The 26,989-nt window shown below is 42.6% G+C and overlaps 1 protein-coding gene and 1 pseudogene across 1 annotated transcript; both read left to right on the top strand.

Annotated features, from left to right (window-relative positions):
- Positions 1–26,837, top strand: POLR1B (RNA polymerase I subunit B). Its single transcript, XM_003984245.5, has 15 exons — positions 1–259; positions 4,182–4,349; positions 4,602–4,748; positions 6,421–6,553; positions 7,652–7,788; positions 8,562–8,785; positions 9,530–9,701; positions 12,092–12,263; positions 13,342–13,623; positions 14,533–14,666; positions 19,402–19,572; positions 20,182–20,338; positions 23,208–23,404; positions 24,556–24,809; positions 25,454–26,837. Exons 1-15 carry the CDS (start codon positions 83–85, stop codon positions 26,334–26,336), a joined length of 3,408 nt encoding a protein of 1,135 aa, XP_003984294.3. The 5' UTR covers positions 1–82; the 3' UTR covers positions 26,337–26,837.
- Positions 1,480–4,175, top strand: LOC123384531 (annotated as a pseudogene).
- Positions 26,838–26,989: the final 152 nt, after the last annotated feature.

Genomic DNA, 26,989 nt, shown 5'->3' with positions numbered 1-26,989 from the left:
GCAGGCCGTGGGCACCGGGGGGCCTGCCGTTCTTCCTGGCGCGTGCGGAGCCGTCGCTGGCGCCCTGTGTGCAGGAGGACGCATGGATCCCGCCGGCCGGTGGCAGAGCCTGCCCAAGGGGCCCAGCTTAAAGCATTTGACTGACCCGTTTTATGGGATCCCGCGGGAGCAGCAAAAGCCAGCGTTGCAGGAACTGACGCGGGCGCATGTCGAGTCCTTCAACTACGCTGTGCGCGAGGGTCTCAGCCACGCGGTGCAGGTGAGCGCGGCGTCCTTCCAGGCTGCAGTCGCTCTGCGATCTCCGGTGCCACTTGCTCCGACGAGGCCCCAGATGAGGCGAAACTCGAGGCGGGCACAGGAGAAGGATCCCGCGGGCTGGACGAGGGGGGTGGGTGGGAGGATGCTTGTGTGGCGAGGGGTGCGGGATAGATCCAAGATGCTGGGGTAAGTGGGGCAGTGGCCTTGGGTAGGGTTCCCAGAGAGATGGCTGGGAGATCACAGTATAATCCGAAATAGTTCTCCCAGATCGTGCCAGGCTCGGCGGGGGCCTGGCACTTGTAGTCTAGTCGACTGGGGGAGTACTAGATGTATTTGTGATTTCTGGATTTCTTCGTGGTTGGAACCTTAGTGTTTTGTAGCCAGTGTCTGCATGCGTGAGAGTGAGGAAGGCGCTATGCTATGGTGGGTGTGCCATTCACACCGCACATGCTTTCATGTCACTGAAGTTTTACCTCTCCGAAACTTACCTGAAAAGGTTCTGAACCTATTTGTACATAGACTGTACATGTGAGGTCATCCTTCCACGGTGTTCTTCTTAGCTTTAAAGGGAGAAACTACTGGGCACCTTTTCTGAATTAGGTGGGTGTTGAGGAAGATATAAATGAGGCCTGAAAGCGAGACTGAGTAGTAGTGACACTTATTCAACATTAAGTGATTTGATCTAAAGGATACGGTAGCAGAGTTCAAATGAAGATGGTGGGGGAAGGTCTCATTTGGTTAGCATCGCCAGCGTCTCCCAGGCAGTGGGCTCTGAGGGTGCCAGTAATACATAGACTGGAAGTTCTCAAACTTTTTGGTCCCAGGACCCCCTTCCACTCTTAAAATTTTTGAGGGGTCCTAAAGAGCTTTGTTTATCAGTATTTACTCTATTAGAAATTAAAATTGAGAAAAATTTTAAAATATGAATTCATTTAAAAGATAAACCAATGATATATTAACATTTTTATTAAAAATATTTTTGGAGAGGGGTGCCTGGGTGACTCAGTTAAGCCTCCAACTTCAGCTCAGATCATGATCTGAGGTCCGTGAGTTTGAGCCCCGCTTCCGGCTCTGTGCTGACAGCGCAGAGCCTGGAACCTGCTTCAGATTCTGAGTCTCCCTCTCTCTCTGCTCCTCCCCTGCTCGCGCTCTCTCTCTCTTTCTCTCTCTCTCAAAATAAATTAACATTAAAAAAAAATTGGGGGTGGGGAGAAGGTGAAGATGGCAGTGACCAGGGCACAGGTCCTGGTAGTCCGATGGCTCAAAGGGCAGCTGGGACCCTGGTGCCATTAGGTGCACAGAGAGCCTCCCACATTACCAAGGACATGCTCCAGGGCACTATCCCAAGATCCCAGAAGAACAGGCTGCCGTTGCCAAGAAGGATAATATGTGGGTGGAAGACTACCTACCAACCACATCCGGGTGATGGCATGGGGTAAGGCAACTACTGGAAGCTTCCTGATGGCTTGCAACAGGAGAGGGATCCATGGTCTGACTGGGACCACCCAGACCTGAGGTTGAACTGGGGTGAACCGATGCACTGGGGCCTTGACATGTATTTCAGCAACCGTGTGGGCACATCCCCCCACACCTGTTTCCTGGAATCTCATGTGTAAGCACTTCTTGGGCTTCATGGCCTTTATGCTGTTCATGTTTTGGGTTGGGGAAACCTACCCCACCTACTAGTCTGTGGGGCCAAAACAGTATCCTTAAAATAATTTGTAGGTGGAAGGAGGCAGTGATACAGCCAAAGAGCCTGCTAAGCTGGTGGTTCGTTATGAGATCTGAGGAAGCTTCGTCAGCTTTGTGCCCCCTAAGTGACTCCCTTATTTCTAGAGACTTAACCTGAATAAATCCCTAATAAAACAGTGGTATGGTTAAAAAATTTTTTTCTAGGGGCGTCTTTGTGGCTCAGTTGGGCGTCCGACTTGGGCTCAGGTCATGATCTCACAGCTTGAGTTCGAGCCCTGCGTTGGGCTCTGTGCTGACAGCTCGGAGCCTGGAGCCTGCTTCGGATTCTGTGTCTCCGTCTCTCTCTGCCCCTCCCCGACTTGCACTCTGTCTCTCTCTCAAAAATAAACATTAAAAAATTTTTTTTTTCTAGAGCAGAAAAATTAATAGGTAAATGATATTTTTCCTGTCTTTTGAATGTCTGGCTTATTAGAAGACAGCTGGATTTGCATTTCTGCTTCTGTATTCAGCCTCTTGTGATAAGTTATTTTGATTAAGTACATGTAGAAGTGTGTAGAAAGTGTGGTCAGCACAGATAGTGATGCTGCAACTTAGTATTAGTACCAGAATACTGTATGGAAAATGTTGTTACATAAAACAGTAAAGTAAACGACTAACATTTATAAAGTCAAGGGAAAGATAGCCTTTGTCATATTTTGGTTTATTTACGGTTTTGCCCAATATGGGGGGGGGGATATATTTCTTCATTCTGTGAGTCTAAATTGATAAATCTCACAGTCATCTTTTCAGAATACATTCGATCTCATTATTCAGGAATTCGTCTTTGTGAATTGCCTACTCATTAAAATCTATTCATAGCCCACAAATCAGTACATACCACCACGTGCAGAGTGGTGAAAATTTTGAATTGCCCAGTGCGCACCATTTCAACTGAGGTCCAAGAAGGTGATGCTCTATTTCTTGTTTCAAGCTCCATGCTATAAACAAGTATCCTTTTCTAAATCTGTCCAATTTTTCTCCTTCTGGTGCTTTTTGTTGGTGATTTCACTCTTTAAAAGAGCCCTCAAGCATAGTGCTGAAGTGCTATCTCATGTTCTAAGTGCAAAAAGGCTGTGATGTACCCCTTAAGAGAAATATGTGTTAAATAACCTTTGTTCAGTCATGAGTTAGTGCTGTTGGCTCTGAGTTCAGTGTTAATGAATAAACGATATATATTAAGTAAGGTGTCTTTAAATAGAAATGTACATGAAACAAGCTTATGTATTGATCAGTTGACAAAAGTGTGATCAGAGACAGGAACGTAACTTTCCCCTAAGAACAATTCAGTGTTTGTGGCAACTTTATAGACCTTAACTATCTCAAATAACAAGATTGTATTGTGATATAGATAGTGTAGCTGCGACTTGAGAAAGAAAATCTTCTGATCTCCCTTTTGAAAATTGATGCTTCATCCTTAAATAAAAAATACATGAAAATTTTATGTTAGGATAAAACCCTAAAACAAAAAAATCCTAAAACAATGCCAGCTTTAGATAACATTTGAAAATAGAGACAAGGTCAGTTGAACTGACATGGGGGTAGAGAACCTTCTCTATATTCTTGGCTCCATTTCTGGCATTCTTGTTCTACCGCTAAGGCTAGGAGGTTGTTCCTAGTTAATATGTAGGAGAGCTCAGCGATGCCCCTTCCTCGGAACAGGAGAGCTTCCCCAGGTGCAGAGAAGCAGCTGTTGTGCAACGGGAAGAACCACCGTGGCCACCACCAGTGAGGCTCTGGTTTCAGCATGCGGCCACCATGGAATGAAATGTACAAATATCAGCGTAAAGAATGATGGCATTAGAGTGTCCGGTCCTAAATCAGGAGGATGTTTCCGTATCCTCTCCTGTTAGGAGCAGTCCCATTTGTCTCGCTGTGCACGTTGCAGGTACCACGTACAATAGAGAAGTCAGGCACTTGGTTCACAGAACAGTTTTGTTCTGAACACAACTGTACCCTAGAGCCTGCTACAAATGTGACGTGTTGCAGACACTCGCAATCTGAATGAGGTCATTGTAGTTGCAGGTACTTAGCGAGGGTATGAGTAGACCGGATGTAGTTTTAACCGTCTTTTTAGATATGTCATATTTGGCATTTTGGGCATCAGTGCTTGTAGAACACGTGAGCTTTGGAAGAATCTTGGAGAAAGAGGGCCTTGGAAATGCAAGCAGTTCATCGTGTGGATTGTATTTCAGGCTATACCTCCCTTTGAATTTGCTTTCAAAGATGAGCGGATCTCCCTTACTATTGTGGATGCTGTCATCAGTCCACCGATGGTTCCGAAAGGAAACATCTGCAAAGAGCTCAACATTTATCCCGCAGAATGTCGGGGCCGGAGGAGTACCTACCGGGGCAAGTTGACAGTGAGTACAAGTGACAGCGTGTGACTCTTAGGTTGTACGTTTTTGAGAATAAGGCTGGTGCCTAATAAAACTTCTACCAGAATTCTGCTTTCTTAGTACTGTCATTTAAAGATGCTATCTTTTAAATCCAAAGGACAAAATCATTTACCTGATGGTCTTCTTCTTTACTCTTTTAAAATACTTACTTGCTTTGGTAGATCCAGGTAGTTTCTTTTTATTATTAAGTAATTTTCTTCTCTCATTTTCATTTAGGCTGATATCAGCTGGGCAGTGAATGGCATCTCAAAAGGAGTCATTAAACAGTTTCTTGGCTATGTTCCCATCATGGTGAAGTCTAAGCTTTGCAACTTATACAGCCTTCCTCCAAAAGCCCTCATTGAGCACCATGAAGAAGCAGAGGTAATTGCGGGCATCCAGGTGATGGTAGAAAAGGCCTGAGATGGGGGTGAGAAGATAGAAACTTGCCAGTGAGAGTCAGTTTTTCTTTCTCCGCTTCCAAGTTCTGGATAGGTAAAATGGGGCTTGGTATCTTGTGTGCTGCATACTTCGTAGGCTCAGAATGAGTCTCAGATGAGACCGTGTGTGAAAAGTGGCCGCACAGAGAATATTATTATTATGGGGGAAGTATTGATAGGTTGTTCCCTAATTTCCTGCATGATACACTTTCCGTATGAGATGCTTGCTTTACCAACAGTAAGATTCTGTGAGCATATTGAATTGCTTCCTGTATCTCTCCTTCGGCATTGTTTTCATCTGCGATACGTGGTTTTGCGGTATTGAGTCGAAGTACTCAAGACGTATAGACTCTGCTGGCAGTAGGGAGACTGTGTTTTGTGATGGGATGAGGGTTATGGTGTCAGATCTGGGTTTGACACCCAAGTGCTCCACTTACCAGTTATGTGGCTTTGGGAATTTTCTTTTTTTTTTTTTTTTTTTAATTTTTTTTTTTTTAACGTTTATTTATTTTTGAGACAGAGAGAGACAGAGCATGAACAGGGGGAGGGGCAGAGAGAGAGGGAGACACAGAATCGGAAACAGGCTCCAGGCTCCGAGCCATCAGCCCAGAGCCTGACGTGGGGCTCGAACTCACTGACCGTGAGATCGTGACCTGAGCTGAAGTTGGACGCTTAACCGACTGAGCCACCCAGGCGCCCCATGGGAATTTTCATCTTTCTGCGCCTCAGTTTCCTCTTCTGGGCATAATAACTGTGCCACTTATTGTTATGAGGATTAACGGGGCTGGTAACATAGAGCACCCAGCATGATATACCTGCTTCATAGTATCAATGTGTAGTAGCTTTTTATTTATTATATAACTATGATACCAGAGGGGCACCTGGGTGGCTCAGTCAGTTAAGTGTCCAACTCTTGGTTTCAGCTCAGGTCATGATCTCACGGTTTGTGAGTTTGAGCCCCACAGCAGACTCTGTGCTGACAGTGCAGAGCCTGCTTGGGATTCTCTCTCCTCTCTGTCTGCCCCTCCCCTGCCCGTGTTCTGTCTGTCTGTCTCTCTCTCTTTCTCTCTCTGTGTCTCTCTCAAAAATAAATAAATAAGCATGAAAAAAATTTTTTTTAGTTAAAAAAAAAAATGTGATACCAGAACTATGAAAAACAGTTTCCTCTTTAGCTAATCTGAATTTCTGGTTTCCAGAGTTTTTGTACAGTCAGAATTTTTTAACTTATTTGGGAACCATATTCACCTGGAAGCAAAATGGCTATTATCTCTTATCTCTTTCAAGTAAGGTTTTTTTTTTTCTTTTTTTTAAATATCATTTGAAGACTAAATCATGAAATCATTTTAGGGGGACAGAAAGGCAAGTTAGTTCGAGTCTGTCTAGTAGAGGAAAGTATCCTGATCCTTCCATACTTTTCTGCCAGGTCCCTAGAACCTTTTTAGTGCACTTGAGAGAAGACTTAATTCACACACTGACAGTTTCCATGAAGTTTCCAGGGGACCTGTAGACCCTTTCGCCTCTGCGTGCCTCTTCTGCACGTTGCACTGCGTCTGGCAGTTATCTTCATGTTGACGGTGTATCTTTGTTTAACAAATTATAATTCATCTGTTCGGCAGGAAATGGGAGGCTATTTTATAATCAATGGCATTGAAAAAGTCATCCGAATGTTAATTATGCCTCGGAGAAATTTCCCCATTGCAATGGTAAGACCAAAATGGAAAACCAGAGGGCCTGGCTATACTCAGTATGGTAAGTTGTAGTGACCTTTGGAATGTTCTTTTAGAAAAGTTTTGTTTTTCTAGTAAGCATTTCTGTTAAGTTAGTAAGCATGTTATAGCAGGAGGCCTACTTTTATTATGTTTAATTTTTTTCACATTGAAAGAACACAGGTATGGGTCACCTGGGTGGCTCAGTCGGTTAAGCATCTGACTTCATTTCAGGTCATAATCTCGCAGTTTGTGGGTTCAAGCCTCATATTGGGCTCTCTGCTGTCAGCCCAGAGCCTGCTTTGGATCTTCTGTCTCCTGCTCTCGGAAAAATAATAAACATTTAACAACAAAGAAAGAAAGAATGCATGTACTGATGTTCTTATTTATGGAGACGAAGGCTGGCCTGACTCAACCAGAGGGGGGGTGTGGGCCTCAGAAGTCTCCTATGTAGGTTTCCTCTTCCGTGGCATTCCTCTTGGAGTCCCTGGCTGACAGCCACCTGGCCTCTGAGTGCTCACTGTGACAGAGCCTGGCTTCATAAGACAACATTTTCATTCTTTGGTAACCCTGCAAGTGAATAACTTGTTTTTATAATTGAGCTAAAAATCAGCCTCTAATGATAGCCATATATACTCTCCCTAGAATAATAGCATCTTAGCAAGTCAAAACGGCTAGTCGTTTATTCTTTTGCATCACTGATGTGGAATGCCGTTCCAGTCTTTGTTTAAAGCTGAAACAAAATCTAAAATTCTGCTGTTCTCCATTTGGACTCTTGGATGAAGCCATTTTCTCTTGATCAGATTCCACAGAGTACAGGGGATATAAAGTGCTGTATGATGAGGCTCTGCAAGGTGCTCGCGATATAACGTGTTATAACACACGGACCCAGCTCTACGAGGAAACTTGGAAGTTTCATTAAATTTGTAGTTTCAGTTACTTGTAGTGGTTTTCAGCCTAGGGAGATTGTGTGCCCTAGGGGATTTGGCAAGGTCTGGAGACATTTTTGGTTGCCAGTCTTGGCTAACCTTAGTGATTTGGCTCTATTTTAAAGAGGGTTAAAAATAATTTAGGGAAAAAAGTAATTATCAAAGCAGTTACAGTATTACTGAGTTTTTGACTTTTTGCTTTGTTTCAATAGGAGTTTCAATGCACTGTGTAAGGGAAGAACATTCTGCTGTCAACATGAACCTTCACTACCTGGAAAATGGCACGGTTATGTTGAACTTTATTTACCGGAAAGAACTGTTTTTCCTTCCTTTGGGTTTTGCACTGAAGGTGTGACTTAACGAATGTGTTTCTTTTGCTATGAAGAGGTTCAGTGGAGGTCACATTCTGTGCAGAATGGATAGGTTCTCCTGAGTGGAATTGATGGCTCTATCAGCTGTGCACTGCTCCAAAACAAATTACCCAAAATGCAGTGGCTCAAAATATCAACAACCATTCCTCTCTCACTATTTCTGTGGTCAGGAATTTGGAAGTGACTGGGATTTGGGGCACTTGTGCCTCAAGGTCTCTGGAGGTAGCAGTGAGATGTCAGCAGGGGCTGCAGTCATTTAGAAGGCCAGTAGGGCCGGAGGATCCACTTCCAAGGTGGTCACTCATGGCTGGCAGGTCATTGCAGGCTGGTGGCAGCAGGTCCTGGTTCCTGTGCACGTGGGCCTTTCCACAGGCTGCTGGAAGCGGCTGTCTTCCCTGAGAGGGTTAGCCAGGAGAGTGAGGCCGAAGCCACAGTCCCTTTTGGGACCTGACCTTGAGAATCACACATCAACTTTTTTACCATGTTGTCTTGGTCACACAGGCCAGTGCTGACTTAGTGTGAGCGGAGACTCTACAAGGCTGTGAATACCAGAAGGCAAGGATGATGATGGGGCCATCTTGCTGTCTTACCATACAAGCCATGCCTTGTTTTGGAGAGTTCATTTGGATTTGCCAGTAGTGGAGTGCTAAATCTTCCTAGGGAAATAGAATGGCTAAAATTGTTTAGTTATGACTGGCGATTAAAAAGAAAACCTTGGTTTTTTGTTTTTTGTTTTTTTCTTCTATTCTAGGCACTTGTCAACTTCTCCGATTACCAGATTTTTCAGGAGCTCATCAAAGGCAAAGAGGAGGATTCTTTCTTTAGGAACTCCATTTCTCAGATGTTAAGGATCGTTATGGAAGAGGGTTGTTCCACACAAAAACAGGTCCTTAATTATCTAGGTGAATGCTTCAGAGTGAAGCTCAGTCTCCCTGACTGGTACCCAAATGAACAGGCTGCAGAGTTTCTGTTTAAGTACGTGCTTTTGCCTAAACGGTTGTCTGTGGGGCGGGAGGTTGTAGTTAGGGCTATGAGTCATCTGGGAATCAGAATGGACCTGGGGGTAGCATTCTGGTCTAAGGAAGCAGGGCCCAGCTCTGTTCCTCTGGCCATCCACACCTTTCTTTCTATAGTAGTTTCGTTTTATTGTATTGTGCTTTTAAACTTTTATTTTGAAACAACTCCAGACTTCCAGAATTGCTGCAAAAATAGTACCGTGGACACTTCACATTCACTAGTTGTTACCATTTTTATTACGTTTGCTCTCTTGATTTCTCTTTACGTAGGTCAGCATTTTTCTTCCTGTAACATTTGAAAGTTGTAGGCATCCGGTCCCTTTATTTCTCCAAGGCAAGGACTCTGTTATATAACCATGTACAGTTACTAGCATGTAAATTAGTATGTAGGCACAGGTCACATGTTGAACCCCTGAATGGCCAGTGCCACTGAGAAACTGAATTCTTAATTTTATTTAGTTGTAATTAATTTACATTTAAATAGCCACATTCTGCATGTCATGCCATGTGGTCCAGCACAGCTCTAGACCCTGTGAGTATGTACTGTCCTTTTGCTCATGTTGCCAGTAAAGAGGAAAAGCAGTTGTCTTTAAAAATGAGTAAGAACTTTTAAGTAAACGGGAATCGGGAACCTGGGTTCGTAGGACATCAAGTTCTAGTAGCAGCTCAGTCGTTTTAAGCTTCGCTTTCTGTTTTGACACAGCCAGTGCATCTGTATCCACTTGAAATCCAGTACTGAAAAGTTTTACATGCTTTGTCTCATGACCCGGAAGCTCTTTGCTTTAGCCAAAGGAGAGTGCATGGAGGAGAATCCTGACAGTTTAGTGAATCAAGAAGTCCTTACACCTGGTCAGCTCTTCCTTATGTTTCTGAAGGTAAACGCTTGCTGCTTTCACCCTTGGGCCAGTCGGCCCTCTTGTGGAATGGTGAGACGGTTTCCGGTAGCACTGTTTTCTGCGTGTTTGCAATTTGTAGTTTCGGCACTTTACGTTAGCCTGCCTTTTTAATTTTTTGTTTGTTCGGCAGTAAGGGATTTAATCCAAGATCTTAAGTTTATTCCAAATTCAGAAACTTCTTTAATATTTCTAAGAGGTTAAAGGCAACATCAAGTCTCGGTCATAACATTAATGATAACATGTAACTGGCCAAACGTGTGTGATTTCCATACTTTTTTTTTAATGTTATTTATTTTTGAGAGAGAGAGAGAGAAAGAGAGAGAGAGCAAGTAGGAGAGGGGCAGAGAGAGAGGGAGACGCAGAATCCAAAGCAGGCTCCAGGCTCTGAGCTGTCAGCACAGAGCCCGACGTGGGGCTCGAACTCACGAACTGTGAGATCATGACCTGAGCCGAAGTCAGATGGTTAACCGACTGAGCCACCCAGGCGCCCCAGATTTCCATACTTTTATACCAGCTTTGTTTTAAGCTTCTGAACCCCTGACTCTGGGACACAGTAAGAATCTTCAGGAAGGTACAGGACAGTGACATAATCTGAACTACAGACTTCAGTAGCCATTTCACTGAATATCACAGCGGAGATTGAGGTGTCCTGTGATTTCCGTGCTTGGTTCTGAGGGCTTCTTAATAGTGAGGGAGCGAGAGATACTGAAGAGCTGCCCTCTCTGAACTTTAGAACAGCTCTGGTGAACGCTGTTCATCGTCCTTTGTGGTGTCTGCCCTCCCTGCCAGAGGCACTGTCTGCTCAGCTTTATACCCCTGAACCTTTTACCAGAAAGGCTGGGGACCTCATAGGAAGGCTTCTTAGAGGCCTCTTCTCACTTCTCTTGCGCTGTTGTGTGCAGGCCTTACATACAGGTCTCCAGTCACTCGACTGCATTTCTAAAGTCAAAAAGTGCTAGAACTCCAAAAATGCGAGTTGGCGGGAGAACCTGACCTGCACTGACGGGAGGCTATTTGTAATTTTCATTTATTCTACTTAGTGTGATAGTTTGTTTGTCTCTCCGTAGAAGTGTGTTTGATTACAAGCCGGCACCTCAGTCTTCATAATGAGTTTTTGTACCTGCTACCTTTGTAAAGTCTGGAAAATTCTTAAGACAGAAATAAATTGGGCCCAGGTCGTCCTATAATGCACTGCTCTTTGAAGAAAAGTTTGTTGTGAGGCTTAAATAAATATGCAGGGTGCCAGCTTACAGTATGTGCCCCATGCTAGTTGCTCACCTTAGCAAGTTAACTACAAAGTGACAATAGGCAGACCTCTTACCAGGGAGAGACCGTTTCGGTCCTCATTCCTCCGGTCTCCTGTCTCAGGTCACAGTGCTGCTACCTGGGTCTCTGGTCCTCAGGTCTGTGGCTTTTCTTTCCTGTTTTCTGACTCTGCTATCTCACTTCTTTTCCATTTTGCTTCAGACTTAACAGGAGAAGAGAGTGTCACTCTTTCCTACCAGTTTGTCAGCTGTCTTGTGTGTTGGGCGTCATTTGGGGACTTGGACTCTTCTTAGTTGTTTTTACTGTTAAGAGAGTGGCTGCTGCTTTAAAGCTTTGCACTCGTTGCCTGTTTCTGGGGTTGAAGCTGTTCTGACTTCTTGATGAGAGCATTTTAATGAAAAACTTTTCTAAAGCCAAAGCAAATGTGATTTTTGTTTTTGTTTTAATTTTATTTTTTAATTTGAGAGAGTGTGTGCACGACTGGGGGTGGGGGAGGGAGAGAGAGAGAGGATGAATGTGAATGAGTGAATGAATGAATGAATGAACGAATCTCAAGCAGAGCCCAACGCGGGGCTTGATCCCACGACCCTGAGATCATGACCTGAGCCAAAATCAAGACTCTGACACTCAACTGACTGAGCCACCCAGGCGCTTCCTCCCAGAGCAAACTTTTGATTCTTTTCGTGAATGTGGATAATCTTTACTAGGAGCAGTTTTTGCCTCGCTCCAAGGGACATTTGACTGTGCCTGGAAACATTTTTGGTTGTCACAGCTTGCAGGATGCTACTGGCATCCCGTGGGTCAGGGCCAGGGATAGCGCTAAATATCCTGCATGCAGGGCCTGGCCCCTCACTACAAAGAACTATCTAGCCAAAATGTCAGTGGTGCTGAGGTTGAGAAACCTTGATATGCAGGAGTTTGTGGCTTCTGCCTGAACAGGAATAGTGTGATGAAAGACTGTTTTTCAGGCTTATAGGCCAGACGTTCTCCATGTCAAATGTATAAATTAGTGGGCCTTTGTTATGGACATGGGATTATTATGTGGGAGTAAGTATGAAATGTGAGTCATTTAAATGTAATAGTTTCAATGTTTTTTATTTCAGGAAAAAATGGAAGCTTGGTTAGTGTCTATAAAAATTGCTCTAGACAAGAGGGCTCAGAAGGCCAATGTGTCCATAAACACTGAAAATTTGATGAAGATTTTTAGTATGGGAACAGACCTTACAAAACCATTTGAATATCTTCTTGCTACTGGGAATCTGCGTTCTAAAACAGGTGAAATTAAATAGATTGGCTTCAGGGGTTGTGGGAGGGAGGATGGGCTAAATGGGGAAGGGGCATTAAGGAATCTATTCCTGAAATCATTGTTGCCTACATGCTAACTAACTTGGATGTAAATTAAAAAAATAAAAATAAAAAATAAAAATAGATAGATAGACTTCATTTTAGGTACAGTTTTAAAGTTATTTGATCAATATGGATTTATATATTGCTGAGAGAGTTTTCTCTTTAAAAGTGAACTCATCCCTTGGGGCACCTGGGTGGTTAAGTTGGTTAAGGGTCAGACTCTTGATCTCAGCTCAGGTCTTGATCTCGGGGCATGAGTTCAAGACCCATGTTGAGCTCTGTGCTGGGTGTGAAGCCTACTTAAAAAAAAAAAAAAAGAAAAAAGGCCTTTAAAAAAGTGCATTTGTCCCTTTCACTAAAGACGGATTTCATGTTGTAAATTTGACAAGTGTGCATCAGTGTGCATCAATCTGAAGGGCTTGAGACAAGGCATCTTTAGAGCTTAAATCCACTTCTTATCATCGCATGCATCTCTGTGCCTCCTTCTAGAATTCTAAAGATAGCTTAGATCTGTGAGGAACCGTTACAGGTAGTCTGGGGCGGGGGTGGGGGTGCATCACCTAAACCAGGTGCATCAGAAAGGCCTGAAAAACTTAAGTAGTCATTGAGGGCCCAGAAGTAATACTGTTGACTTTTTTTTTACACAGATAGTACCGATGCAGATTTTTTTTTACTACTAACAACGTCTTACATATTTTCCATCCCTCCCTGATGAATCCCATTTAGTTACTTGCTGTTTCACACTCATTTAACATTTCCCACAAAGGAGGTAGTAGTAGAAGGAGAGAGGGAACCAGTGGGGCTAATATAACTTGGGGAATCTGGGGGGGGGTTAACGCCTTTTTACTACTAATTTTGTAAATCCCTCCCACTCGTCAGCGCTAATAAACTTTATAACTCACTCTGATTTATAGTGTGCTCTGAGGTTTTGTCCTCAGAGCCTCGCATCGAAATACACTTGTTTTTTAAGTTTAGCCTGTTTTTGAATGACTTTTGTTTTATTAAGGTCTTGGCTTCCTGCAAGATTCTGGACTTTGTGTTGTGGCTGATAAGCTGAACTTCATACGCTATCTCTCCCATTTCCGCTGTGTGCACAGAGGGGCTGATTTTGCTAAGATGAGGACCACCACAGTACGCAGGCTGCTGCCGGAGTCCTGGGGTTTCCTTTGTCCTGTGCACACCCCAGATGGGGAGCCCTGTGGCCTGATGAACCACCTGACTGCCGTGTGTGAGGTCGTCACACAGTTTGTGTATACAGCATCTATTCCGGCTTTGCTCTGCAGCTTGGGTATGTGATGGACAGTGATAAACAGTCTTGTTTGGGTGTGGGGGTTTTAACAGGTGCAAACTGTCAAGTTATGCTTCTTTGGGAACTAAGCAGGGAATTCCTGCAAGAATTCTGTTTACTCTTCTGTGCAGGACTTGGGCTGGTTTCCTGGCTTGCCTGTAGGTCAGGTGCATTGTTTTGAGAATGAGTGAGGGAGAAATTAAATGCTATAGTTTTATTTTATTTTTTGCAAAAATAAAAATGTCAAAACATTTCAAATACACCAGCATTCAGCATTATCGTTAATGCATTAACATTCAGCAATATCAGAAATAACATTTTGGGTCACTCCCTGTATCTGGTGACTCGACCACTGCATCTCTAAGTAGGAAACAGTGTCAGTTTGCAGGAAGACCATTAAAAAGAGGTTGTCTAGTAGTCTGTACCCTGATGTCATAAGAGACAGAGCCTTTGTTCTGGGGGACTCACAGCTGCTATCTCTACTTTGGCTGAATGTCCTGGAATAAACACAAAAGCACCACTAGTCTTGATGCTGGGGTTACAGATAAATTTTAGCAAGTAGGCAAATTCACAGATGGGGAATTTGCAAATAAGGAGGATCAAGTGCAGTTGAGGTTTTGGGGAAAAGTTTATCTATTTACATGGTTCTAATCAAAACATAGAAGATATACGTAGGAAAGCCTCTCTTATACCCTTGTCCCCCAGCTGCTCTCCCCAAAGACAGTCCGAGTCACCAGTTTCTTGTGTATCCTTGCTGAAAGGGCTTGGAAACATGTAAGCAATAAAAATGTTCTGGTTCAGAGGCAAGATCTCTAAAATGATGAAGCGGTTGTCGAGCCTATCTGGAGGGACTTTTTAACGTAGGAGAAAGCACTCTGGTGTGAGCATTTGGTCTGTTCACTTCCCCAGGGGTCACTCCAGTTGATGGAGCTCCACACCGGCCATACAGTGAGTGCTACCCTGTCCTGCTGGATGGCGTCATGGTTGGCTGGGTGGATAAGGACCTTGCTCCTGGTGTTGCAGATTCTCTCCGACACTTTAAGGTGATCTTGTGTCTTTGTGAACTGTTCTGTCCCTTACTCCTAGGTTGTCTGTCCTTTTCTCGTTGTCGAGGTAGCCCCAGGGCAGCGTAGACTGGCCAGGGGGTCTGGAGGTCAGAAGCTGATTCCGAAAAGTGCCTCCACATCCCCTGTAGTGTCACAGTCTTGTCTTGTGCTGGCTTCAGAGGTTAGGGTCAGTGACAGATACTTTGACCTGCATGCATTTTTTTGGTAGTTTCATTGAGGCCCTAGTCTGCTAATCTTACAAATTTTTAACTTTTTTTGTTTTGTTAATACTAGTGGCATACAGGGGGCCTCAAAATATGTCCTTTATATTTCAAGTAATGTTGAAGATATGCAAGGTATAAGTCACACCCTGTTACCTTCTGGGTCTTAAAAGTGGATTTCTATCTATTTATTTTTTATTATTATTAAACAATTTTTTAAAGTTTATTTATTTTTGAGAGACACAGGGAGGGGGAGGGGCAGAGAGGAAGAGAAAGGATCCCAAGCAGACTCTGCATTCTCAGCACAGAGCCTGATGTGGGGCTCAAACTCACAAACCGTGAGGTCATGACTGAGCCAAAACCAAGAGTCGAACGCTTAACCGACTGAGCCACCCAGGCGCCCCATGAAAGTGTGTTTTTAAAAAATCAGGTATGGGCGCCTGGGTGGCTCAGTTGGTTAAGCATCCAGCTTCGGCTCAGGTCATGATCTCACAGCTCGTGAATTCAAGCCCCATACTGGGCTCCGTGCTGACAGTTCAAAGCCTTGGAGCCTGCTCCTGATTCTGTGTCTCCCTCTCTCTCTGCCCCTCCCCCACTTGTGCTCTGTCTCTCTCTTTCAAAAATAAGTAAAACATTAAAAAAAAAAAAAAGTAGAATAACATTCTTTGACTAACTTATATTTGGAATTTTCCTAACAAGAGTTTTGGTATGAGACAATGGGCATTGAAGAATTGTTCTTTGGCAACAGGATGAATTCTAGTTCGTGCTGTGGTTTATTTCAAACTGTACTCTGGTTCAGTTTTCGGTATTTTTAGTTTTCAAATTGTTCAATACAATTTTTTTTTAATTTTTTTTTACATTTATTTTTTTTTTTTGAGAGACAGAGACAGAGCACAAGTGGGGGAGGGGCAGAGAGAGGAGGAGACACAGAATCCGAAGGAGGCTCCAGGCTCCGAGCTGTCGGCGCAGAGCCCGACGCGGGGCTCGAACTCACAAACCGTGAGATCATGACCTGAGCCGAAGTCGGTCGCTCAACCGACTGAGCCACCCAGGTGCCCCTGTTCAATACAATTTTAAACGTAAAGGTGTTCGAACACCACAGAGAACTCCCATCTGCCCATTACCTAGATCCACCAGTTGTTAGGTTTTGCCCCACATGCTTTATCCATTTGTATGCCCTCTATAAACCTGTATAGTTTTTTCTTCTGAACCATTTGAGGGTGGTATACAGACCAATCCCCTTTTCCATGAAGATTGCCACCATCAAGTGTATTCTTCCTGAGAACAAGGGCTTTTTCTCCTCAATAATCCCAGTACACTTTTCAACATCAGGGAAGGTCAGGGTGGTGGAGTCCACAGCTGACACTCAGATTATGCCAGTTGTCTCAGGAATGACTTCCACAGCAATTTTTTCTCTATCCTGGTTTGGGACCCAGTCCAGCATCATGTATTACATGTAATTATCATGTTTCTTTAGTCTCCTTTAATCATGAACGGCCCTTCAGCTCTTCGTGTCTTGACTTTTTTAAAAACTACAGGCCAGTTTTTATATAGCTATCCTTTATTTATGTTGGTGTGTAGCTTTCTGATGATGAAATTCAGGATATCCTTTCAAGAGGCACATGATCTTGGGGCCCCTGGGTGGCTCAGTCGGTTAAGTGGCCAACTTTAGCTCAGGTCATGATCTCACGGTTTGTGAGTTCAAGCACCACATCGGGCTCTGTGCTGACAGCTCAGAGCCTGGAGCCTGCTTCAGGTTCTGTGTGTGTCTCTCTCTCTGCCTCTCCCCCACTCATTCTCAATATCTCTCTCTCTCTCTCTCTCTCTCTCTCTCTCTCTCTCTCTCTTTCTCTTTCTCTTTCTCTTTCTCTCTCAAATAAATAAGCATTTAAAAAATGAAAAAAAAAGAGGCACATGATGTTGACTTGTCCCTCAACTAGTGATGCTAATTATGATCGCGGTAAGGTTGTGTTCTCTAGGGTGATGCACTGTGCTGTTGCTAATTTTCTGGGTAATTAGTAATTTGTGGAGAGATATTTGGAAGAAGCTGTGTGAAAGCCTCACCAAGTTTTTACCTGCAAGTTGGCGAATTCTTTGCAGAATTCTTACTCTCCCATTGATGATTCTTTCCTGAGGGAATGATTATTGTGATGGCTGCCCCGTGATTGTTTCCTAGCTCTATCATTCCTTCTGTGTTTGTGAGTTGCTATTTTGTAAGGTAGAGTTTTCCTTTCTCTTCCATTTATTTGTTTTTTTATTCACAGCAGCATAGATTTACAGATGCCTGTTTTATTTCATGAGTCTTCTGTTGCTGTTGCTTATTTTGATGCTCAAATTGTATGATTTCACTTTTTCCAGAGGTCCCTGTGGTTTCGTTTTGTTCCTAAATGCATATAACAAAATTTACCATTGTAACCATTTTTAAGCTTCTAGTCCAGTGGCATTAAGTACGTTCAGGTTGTTGTGCAACCACCACCCTATCCATCTCCTGAAGTCTTCCATCATCCCAGACTGGAAGTCTGTACTCATTCAACAGGAGCTCCCATTTCCTCCTTCCCTGGTTGCCACTGTTCTACTTTTCTTCATGAACTTTGACTTTGCTAGGTACCTCATGTAAGTGGAATCATACAGGATTTGTCCCTTTGTGTCTGGCTTATTTCGCTTAGCATAATGTTTCAAGTTCATCCCTGTTGCAGCCCGTGTCAGAATTCCATTCCTTTTTGGAGCACCTGGCTGGCTCAGTTGGAAGAGCATGTGACTCTTGATGTCACAGTCATGAGTTTGAACCTTACGTTGGCTGTAAAGATTACATGTATAAATAAACGTAAAAATAGTTGCATTCTTTTTTTTAAGACTAAAGAATATTCCATTGGGTATACTACCACATTTTGCTTATCCATTCGTTCATTGATGGATACTTAGCTTGCTTCCACCTTTTGTGTTGTTGTTGTTGTTTTTTTTTTTAAGCTTATTTATTTTGAGTGACAGGGCTGAGGGACAAAAATGGGAGAGAGAAAATTCCAAGCAGGCTCCATGCTGGAACTGCGGAGCCCAATGCAGGACCTGATCCCACAAACTGTGAAATTATAACCTGAGCCGAAATCAAGAGTCAGATGCTTAACCAACTGAGCCACCTAGGTGCCCCAGGTTGCTCCTACCTTTTGGTTGCCACGAACAATGCTGCTGTGAACATGGATGTACAAGTACCTGTTTGAGTTCCTGCTTTCAGTCCTTTGGTGTGTATGCCTAGAATTAGAATTGCTGGATCATACGGTAATTCTGTATTTCATTCTTTGATGTGTTCTGGGGGAAATCTGTAGTATTTTCCTTTAGATATACTAAGTGTATTATATTAATTTATTCCCTGATCATCATTCTCTAGTACTAGTGATGAATAATGAACCCTCAGTTCCTGGAATAAATCCCACTTGGTCATGGTATATCATTTTCTTAATATTTAAGAAATACCAGTTAAATAGTAAAAATTTATTTCTTTCTTAATAGATACATTTCTGCTTTATAAAAAGAATTAGAAAGTTTTCCTTTGTTTTCAGTGCCCTGGAACAGTTTGTAGAAATTGGGTTATCTGGTCCTAAGTCTGCTAGAATTCCCCTATGAAACCATCTGGCTCTAGTGCTTTCTTTGGGGATAGTTTCTAGATATGTTTATTTCTAATATGGAACTCGATCATCTTTAAAAAGGCTTTCTACCTCTGTTGAGGTCTGTTTTGGTAACCTGCATTTTATCCATTTCATCTTGATTTCTTAGACTAGACCCATGATTTTAAATTTTAGTTTCCTGGGTTGTTTTTTTTTTTCATTTCTTACTCCGTGCATTTGTCCCCCCCCCCCCCCCCCCCCACACACACACCGCCAGCTTTTTTTCTTGGTTAGGTTAAGCAGTGGGTATTTGAGAGAATGCAGAATTTTGATTTATTGCCTTGAACCTTTTTCAGTATTAATTTCAGGTTTTATCTTTGTTAACTTGTGGGGGTTTTGTGTGTGGTTTTTTTTTTGTTTTGTTTTGTTTTGTTTTTTGGCCTTTGTGTTAAGAATTTAATCCATTTAGGGGAGCCTGGCTGGTGGCTCAATTGAGAGTAAGAGAGAGCATGAGCAGGAGAGGGGCAGAGAGAGACAGAGACAGAATCTGAAGCAGGCTCCAGGCTGTCAGCAGAGTCTCACGCGGGGGCTCGGACCCACAAATCATGAGATCATGACCCCCAAGTGCCCACCCCTACATCACTTCTTTTTTTTTTTTTTTTTTTAATTTTTTTAACATTTATTTATTTTTGAGACAGAGAGAGAGCATGAACAGGAGAGGGTCAGAGAAAGGGAGACACAGAATCTGAAACAGGCTCCAGGCTCTGAGCTGTCAGCACAGAGCCCGATGCGGGGCTCGAACCCACGGACCATGAGAACATGACCTGAGCCGAAGTCGGACGCTTAACCAACTGAGCCACCCAGGCGCCCCCCTACATCACTTCTTAATTGAACTCTTTTTGTTGAAAACAGGTGTTGAGAGAAAAAAGAATTCCTCCCTGGATGGAAGTGGCCCTTATCCCCATGACGGGAAAACCAAGTCTATACCCAGGGTTATTCCTGTTTACCACTCCTTGTAGACTTGTGCGGCCTGTGCAGAACTTGGAATTAGGCAAAGAAGAACTAATTGGAACTATGGAACAGGTACACAAAGCATTGTGTTGGTGCCTGAACCTACTCGTGTGGTATATGACTTCTGAAGACTTAATCACTGCTACTTTTTAAAAATGTTAGCGCTGTTTGATAACCATCAGGAATTTGAGAGAAAATCCGAACTTACCTCTGTCTCCTCTATGATGAACACAAAGCCGTTTTCACATTTCCTCCCTCCGCTCACCTATCGAGAGAAAGGGTTGATGGTCATGTTACCTGCCTTCCCATCCTGCCCAGCTCCTATGCACCTGACTCTGCCTCAGGTGGTGAGGTGGGAACATTCCATTAGACTCACTCACCGCCTTTGCCTCCATCTTTGCAGCTGGGAAACTGTGGGCTTTGTGCTACCTAAAAATTTCTTTCTTCCAATCTTCCACAGTTGAACCAGGGTGGATTTAGAGTGACACGGGTCAGGTAAGCGATATTTCTAACTGGAAGCTTCCCCGTGCTTCCCAGTGGATCCTGTCCGTGTTCATGATGTTGAGTGGGGGAGGTTTTCGTTCAAGGCTTTGAGTCCTAAACTCTGAGAGATAAGATGAGTTAATATGCTAGCAGTCAGTTATTTTGTGCCTTGAACTTCTCGCCCTTCCTTTTTTCCAGATCTTCATGAACATTGCCATCTTCGAGGATGAGATTTTGGCTGGAGTTACCACCCACCAGGAGCTCTTCCCTCACAGCCTGCTGAGTGTGATCGCCAACTTCATCCCTTTCTCTGATCACAACCAGAGTCCTCGGAACATGTACCAGTGCCAGATGGGTAAGAGGGGGTAGAGAGTGGTGGTGGTATTCACACAGAAGAAGAGCGCTTGTAACTTTTTTATTTTGAAATACTTTCAAGCTCAGAGAAAACTTGCAAGAATGGTACAAAGATTTCCTATAAACCCTTTATCTAGATTCTGTTAACATTTTGTCTCATCTGCCCTGCTTTCCATTTGAGGGGAAGTTACAAACACGATGCCCCTTTACCCCTATATATTTCATTGTGTATTTCCTAACAGCAAGGATGTTCGCTTACGTAACCAGGGGCAAGCGTTTAAATCAGGAAGTTTAACATTGATGTTGTTATACTATTTTATAGTCCTTACTCAAATTTTGACTGATTGTCCCAAAAATATGGCTTGTGGCAGTTTTTTTTTTTCTGCATAGCACCTAGCCCAGGATAACAAGTTGCATTTAGTTGTCATGTCTCTTTAGTCTTTTAAATTAGAACAGATCCTTAGCCTTTGTCACTTTTGACATTGATGTTTTTGAACCAAAAGGTAATTTATTTTGTACAATGTTTGTCAATTTGGATTTGTTTGAGGTCTTGTGATTTGACTTTTGAAGAATACAAACCATGTAGTCACCCACATCTTATCACTTGCAGTATTCTTCATTCCTGCCTGATGATTCCGTGTTCCATTGAATACCTCCAAGTACTATCTCTTGAGCCTGAAAAGCTTCCTTTAGCATTTCTTATAGTTTAGGTGGCTGGCTACAAATCCTCTTAGTTTTTATTTCTCTGAAAATGTCTTTGTTTGATCTTCACTTGAAGGAAATAGATGTACATTTCTAAATTGAGAGTCATGTTTGTTCAGCACTTAAAAGGTATCAAACTGTCTCTTCTTGGTCTCTCATTTTTACTAGAAGTCAGTGGTTACATGTATGGTTGATTGCTTGTAGATAATGTGTTCCTCTCCCCACGCCCCCCACCCTCCCCTGTCCTTAAGATTTTTACTTTATATTTGATTTGTAGCAGATTGAGTATGATATGCCTAGATATGATGTTCTTTATGCTTGGAGTGTATTGGTCTTCTTAAATCTGGCTTTAAAGAGTTAATCGGGGCGCCTGGGTGGCTCCGTCAATTAAGCATCTAACTCTTGATTTTGGCTCAGGTCATCTCAGGGTCCTGAGAATGAGCCCCACAGCCTTGGGCTCCCTGCTAAACATGCTTAAGATTCTCTCTCTCTCTCTGTCTCCCTCCCCCCACCTACCCCCTCTCCCTGCTACCACTCTCTCTGTCAAAAAATAAATAAAAAATAAAAGATGTAATTAAATTTGTAGTTTTTGCCACTGCTTCTGCCCCATTCTCTCATACCTCTCCTGAGATTTCACTTATGTGTCATGTATATTAAAACTTTAGGTAGCGTTCTGTAAGCCATTGGTTTATAATCTCCTTTTCTATCTTTTTTTTTTCCTCTCCGGGTTGGATCATTTTGTTGATCTGTTGTTAATTTCACTGATTTTTCATTCTATGTCAGATATTTAGTTTTTTAGCCTAGCATTTCTGTTTGTTTCTTTTCTATAGTTTCTATTTTCTCTGAGGTTGTTGTCTTCATTGTGAACATATTTTCCTTTATGTTTTTGAGCATTGTTATTACAGGTTTTTAAAAATCACCGTCTTCTGGTTCTAACATCTGGGTCATCTCAGGATCCATCTGCATTGATTACATTTTTCTTAAGTATGGGTTGTGTTTTCCTATTTCCTTGTATTTCTAGTAATATTGGATTGTATCCATGACATCGTGAATGATAGATTTTAAAGATTGTCGGTTCTATTATGGTCCTTCAAAAAGATTGGTTTTTAGATTTAATTGGTAGATAGCTGAACACAGCAGTTGAAGTATGTTCTTTTAGCCTCAGGTGGCCTGCTTGGATCTGTCACAGGCATAGTTTAGTCCGCCAAGGATTTGGACTCCGTTTTATTTGCAGAATTTAAGGCTTTTCATGGTTCTTTCCTTTCTAAAATCTACCCCCTTACTTTCCAGTTGCTGTTGTGTTCTGAACTCTGTTCCGTGGTTCTGTAGGCTGGTAAGACTGTAGCTTTCTGTCTAAGTTGTAGCCACTACAGTGACTGAACCATCAGGCAAAAACATTAAAAACTGAAAAAGCTAGTAGTTCCCTCTGTACTGTTTCTTTTGTCCAAGTGTGAATTCCTCTCCAGTTTCTGACTCCAGTGCTTTCATACTGTGTGTGTTTGGGGGGGGGGGGGTTGTTTTGCATTGTTCTGGATCTTAATGTGCTGAGGTGTAGCTTTCTCTTACTGGAAGCTGGAAGTCTCCTTTTCTAGATTTTAAAATTCACTGTGTATGTATGCATACACATACGGTCTTATAAATCATTTTGTTTCAGGTTGATTCTCTGTAATGTGAAGTAGTACAAAGAAGAGTCTTACTTCCCTACCCTCTGTACCCCACACCCAGAATTAGCAGATACTGACATTGTGTTCTGTGTGTGTGTAAGGAAGTAATCTAAGTAGGTAGATAATAGTTACTGTCTCCTTTTCACCTCGTCTGTCCCCCAACTTGTAATATCCTGTAATTTATATGCATCCTTTTTATGCTTTCCTTACATTATACACATGTCCATAAACTAGGAGTGGAATTATCTGGAATGTGTGCCTAAATCGTATAATATTAAATGTCATTCTGTGCTTTTCCCCTCTCAGCATCTTTTTCATGGTCTGGCTACTTAGATACACGTGGTCTGCTTCATCTTCATGCCGTGTATTAGTCTGTAGTGAGCAGAACCACCACGATTGATTTATTCATTCCCTGATGATGAATGTTTTATTGTTACCAATTTTATATATGACCTTTATAGTCAAGGGGAAAACGATGCTAAGGGTTTTTTTTTTCCTTTGTAGGGAAGCAAACTATGGGCTTTCCACTTCTCACTTACCAAGCTCGATCAGATAATAAACTGTATCGTCTTCAGACTCCACAAAGCCCTTTAGTGAGACCATACATGTATGATTATTATGATATGGATAACTATCCAATTGGGACAAATGCCATTGTTGCTGTTATTTCTTACACTGGCTACGATATGGAAGATGCCATGGTGAGTTCTGCCAAGAGAATGTAGTTTCATTTCTTTTCTTTTTAAAAAAAAATTTTTTTTAACGTTTATATTATTGAGAGACAGACAGAGACAGAACATGAGCATGGGAGGGGCAGAGAGAGGAGGAGACACAGAATCTGAAGCAGGCTCCAGGCTCTGAGCTGTCAGCACAGAGCCCGACGCGGGGTTCAAACTCAACAAACCGCAAGATCATGACCGGAGCCGAAGTCGGATGCTTAACTGACTGAGCCACCCAGGCACCCCTCATTTCTTTTCATTTTAACTTTTTTGTTTACTGTCAGATTACTGAAGGAATATTTTCATGTCCTGGCACCAGAGTGTTCTGTTAAATGATGCATTCCTAGTCTCCATTGAAAATGGCAAGCCTTGCGGTGCCTGGGTGGCTCAGTCGGTTGAGCATCCGACTTTGGCTCAAGTCATGATCTCGCAGTCTGTGAGTTTGAGCCCCACGTCGGTCTCTGTGCTGACAGCTCAGAGCCTGGAGCCTGCTTCCGATTCTGTGTCTCCCTCTCTCTCTGCCCCTCCCCTGCTCATACTCTTTCTCTCTGTCAAAAATAAAAAAAAAAAAAAAAAAAAAAAAGAAAGAAAGAAAATGGCAAGCCTTGAGGGATATTCACTAAATATTCAAATATGCATATATCATGGATATTTGAGTGCATGTGTGAGTAGATGCTGAGTGAATAAGGTCTTGGATATGTCTACATTTCATATTTATTTATTTTTAAGTTTATTTATTTTAAGCGAGGGAGCGCACACATATGTGAGCGGGGGAGGGGCAAAGAGAGAGGGAGAGAGAATCCCAAGCAGTCTCTGTGCTGTCAGCACAGAGCCCGATGTGGGGCTTGATCTCATGAACTGTGAGATCACAACCTGAGCCGAAATCAAGAGTCAGATGCTTAACTGACTGAGCCACCAAAGTGCCCCTATCATTTATATTTATGTATGATTAGGTCTTAAGCCATTTACAAGTGTCTGGGTTTTATTAGTGTAGGTGACTTGGAAATTGTGGAGTTTTAAAATTAGAATGGCAGTTACCATAAACCCAGTATTTTAATTCTAACTAGTTTTAATTTTGAAAATCCCCATTTGGCCTCAGTCTCTTAAATTAATGATTTTTTTTGACCTCACAGATTGTGAATAAGGCCTCTTGGGAACGAGGCTTTGCCCATGGAAGTGTCTACAAGTCTGAGTTCATAGATCTCTCTGAAAAAATTAAACAAGGAGATGATAGTCTGGTGTTCGGAGTCAAACCTGGTGACCCACGGGTTTTGCAGAAGTTAGATGATGATGGCTTGCCATTTATCGGAGCACAGTTAAAGTATGGAGATCCGTATTATGGCTACCTGAACCTCAACACTGGGGAAAACTTTGTGATCTACTATAAGTAAGTTTGGATACCCAATACTACTTTGTGAAGGCTGTTTCTCAATGAAATTGCTGGTGGTCAGTGAATGTTATCTTTTAACAGGAGAATTCTGGAGAAGACAGAAGTGATGGTTTTAGTCACTGACTCAGTCATAACTGAAGTGGCATTTCTTAAATGAGACAAAGTTCTGTGTCTGCTGTATGGCCTTTGTTTTTCTACTTCTCTTGTCAGTCTCCTAGTTTGATAAGTTACCTGTGATTGATTTCAAAACTGTATTATTCAAACTTGATCATCTCTCTCAGGCCTGTTGTTAGGAATTTTCCTAGCTAAAATGTCAAGTTCACTGTGCCTTTTATTAAAATTAAAAATTTTTTAGCTTATTTTACATCCAGAAAATTGTTTCAACAGTAGGTCTTCATCATAGTTTTTCAGTTGCCTCTGTCGCCGTTCTTTCAGATGGGCATAGTTGTGTAGTGAACATAATCAGTAGCCCTGTTCGTCAATACTCGTAGGGACACCATCTCTATTTGTACTGGAGAGTAGAGGTAGGAATAAGTTTTGCAAATATCCTATATGACTCACTAATTATATCAATAGCACTTAAGTGTCTTTGCAAGTTTAAAGAACATAGTTTGACCTCCCGTCTGCTTATTTTTTCCTAGGAGTAAAGAAAATTGCATTGTGGATAACATCAAAGTGTGCAGTAATGACACGGGCAGTGGGAAATTCAAGTGTATTTGCATCACGATGAGAGTCCCTCGGAACCCAACTATCGGAGATAAATTTGCCAGTCGTCACGGGCAGAAGGGCATCTTGAGCCGGTTGTGGCCAGCTGAGGACATGCCATTTTCTGAGAGTGGGATGGTCCCAGACATTTTGTTCAATCCTCATGGTTTTCCCTCCCGCATGACCATTGGTATGTTAATTGAGAGTATGGCGGGGAAGTCTGCTGCTTTGCACGGTCTCTGCCACGATGCTACACCCTTCACCTTTTCAGAGGAGAACTCAGCCTTAGAATACTTCGGTGAGATGTTGAAAGCTGCTGGCTACAACTTCTATGGCACCGAGAGGCTGTATAGTGGCATCAGTGGGATAGAACTGGAAGCAGACATCTTCATAGGCGTGGTTTATTATCAACGTTTACGCCACATGGTCTCAGACAAATTCCAGGTTAGAACGACGGGAGCCAGAGACAAAGTCACTAACCAGCCTATTGGGGGAAGAAACGTCCAGGGCGGAATCCGTTTTGGGGAAATGGAGCGGGATGCTCTTTTAGCCCACGGTACATCTTTTCTCCTTCATGACCGCCTCTTCAACTGTTCGGATCGATCGGTAGCCCACGTGTGCGTGGAGTGTGGTAGTTTACTCTCTCCACTGTTGGAGAAGCCACCGCCTTCTTGGTCTGCCATGCGCAACAGAAAGTACAACTGTACTTTATGTAATCGCAGCGATACTATTGACACTGTTTCTGTGCCTTATGTTTTCCGGTATTTTGTAGCCGAACTGGCAGCTATGAACATCAAAGTGAAATTGGATGTCATTTAACCTGATGTGGCCTTTTGGGTTAGGAAAACTATCAGATTAAAATAAGATGTAACTTCAGTTTAGTGAAGATATTACTAGTGAAGATATTTCAACCAAGACCTAGCAACTGAGAATTCAGGATTTCTGAGTCTATCCAGTATAAGAACTACTGAAGTTGATTTTTAATACATTATGTTCAAAAAAATGATACACTGGTAAGTAGACGGATATACAGGGAAGTCTTTCCAACCCTAGGTTCTTTGTATCCTATTTTCAGCAGGCAGTGACCATCAAACATTTCTCTGGCTAGAGCAGAGCAGTCCAATACAAATACAATGCAAGCCATAGATGTAATTTTATATTTTCTTATATCTCCATTAAAGTAAAAACAAAAGGTGGCTCTATTGAAATGTAGTTCTACAAAACTGCACGTATTTAATGTATACAATCTGATGGGTTTGAACACGTGCATACACCTGTGAAATGATTGTAATCAAGGTAATAAACGCCACTTCCAGAAGATTCCTTGTGCCCTTTGGGGTCGTGTGTGTTTGTTTTTGGTAAAAACACTGAACTTGACGTCCACCCTGACATCCATCCTCTTAACATGTTTATGTGTATATGGTAGTATTGTTAATGACAGGCACAACGTTGTACAGGTATCTAGAATTCAC

This window comes from Felis catus, chromosome A3 (assembly GCF_018350175.1).
Source record: "Felis catus isolate Fca126 chromosome A3, F.catus_Fca126_mat1.0, whole genome shotgun sequence".
Taxonomy (NCBI): Eukaryota; Metazoa; Chordata; class Mammalia; order Carnivora; family Felidae; genus Felis; species Felis catus.
This window is presented reverse-complemented; position numbering and strand designations above follow the sequence as displayed.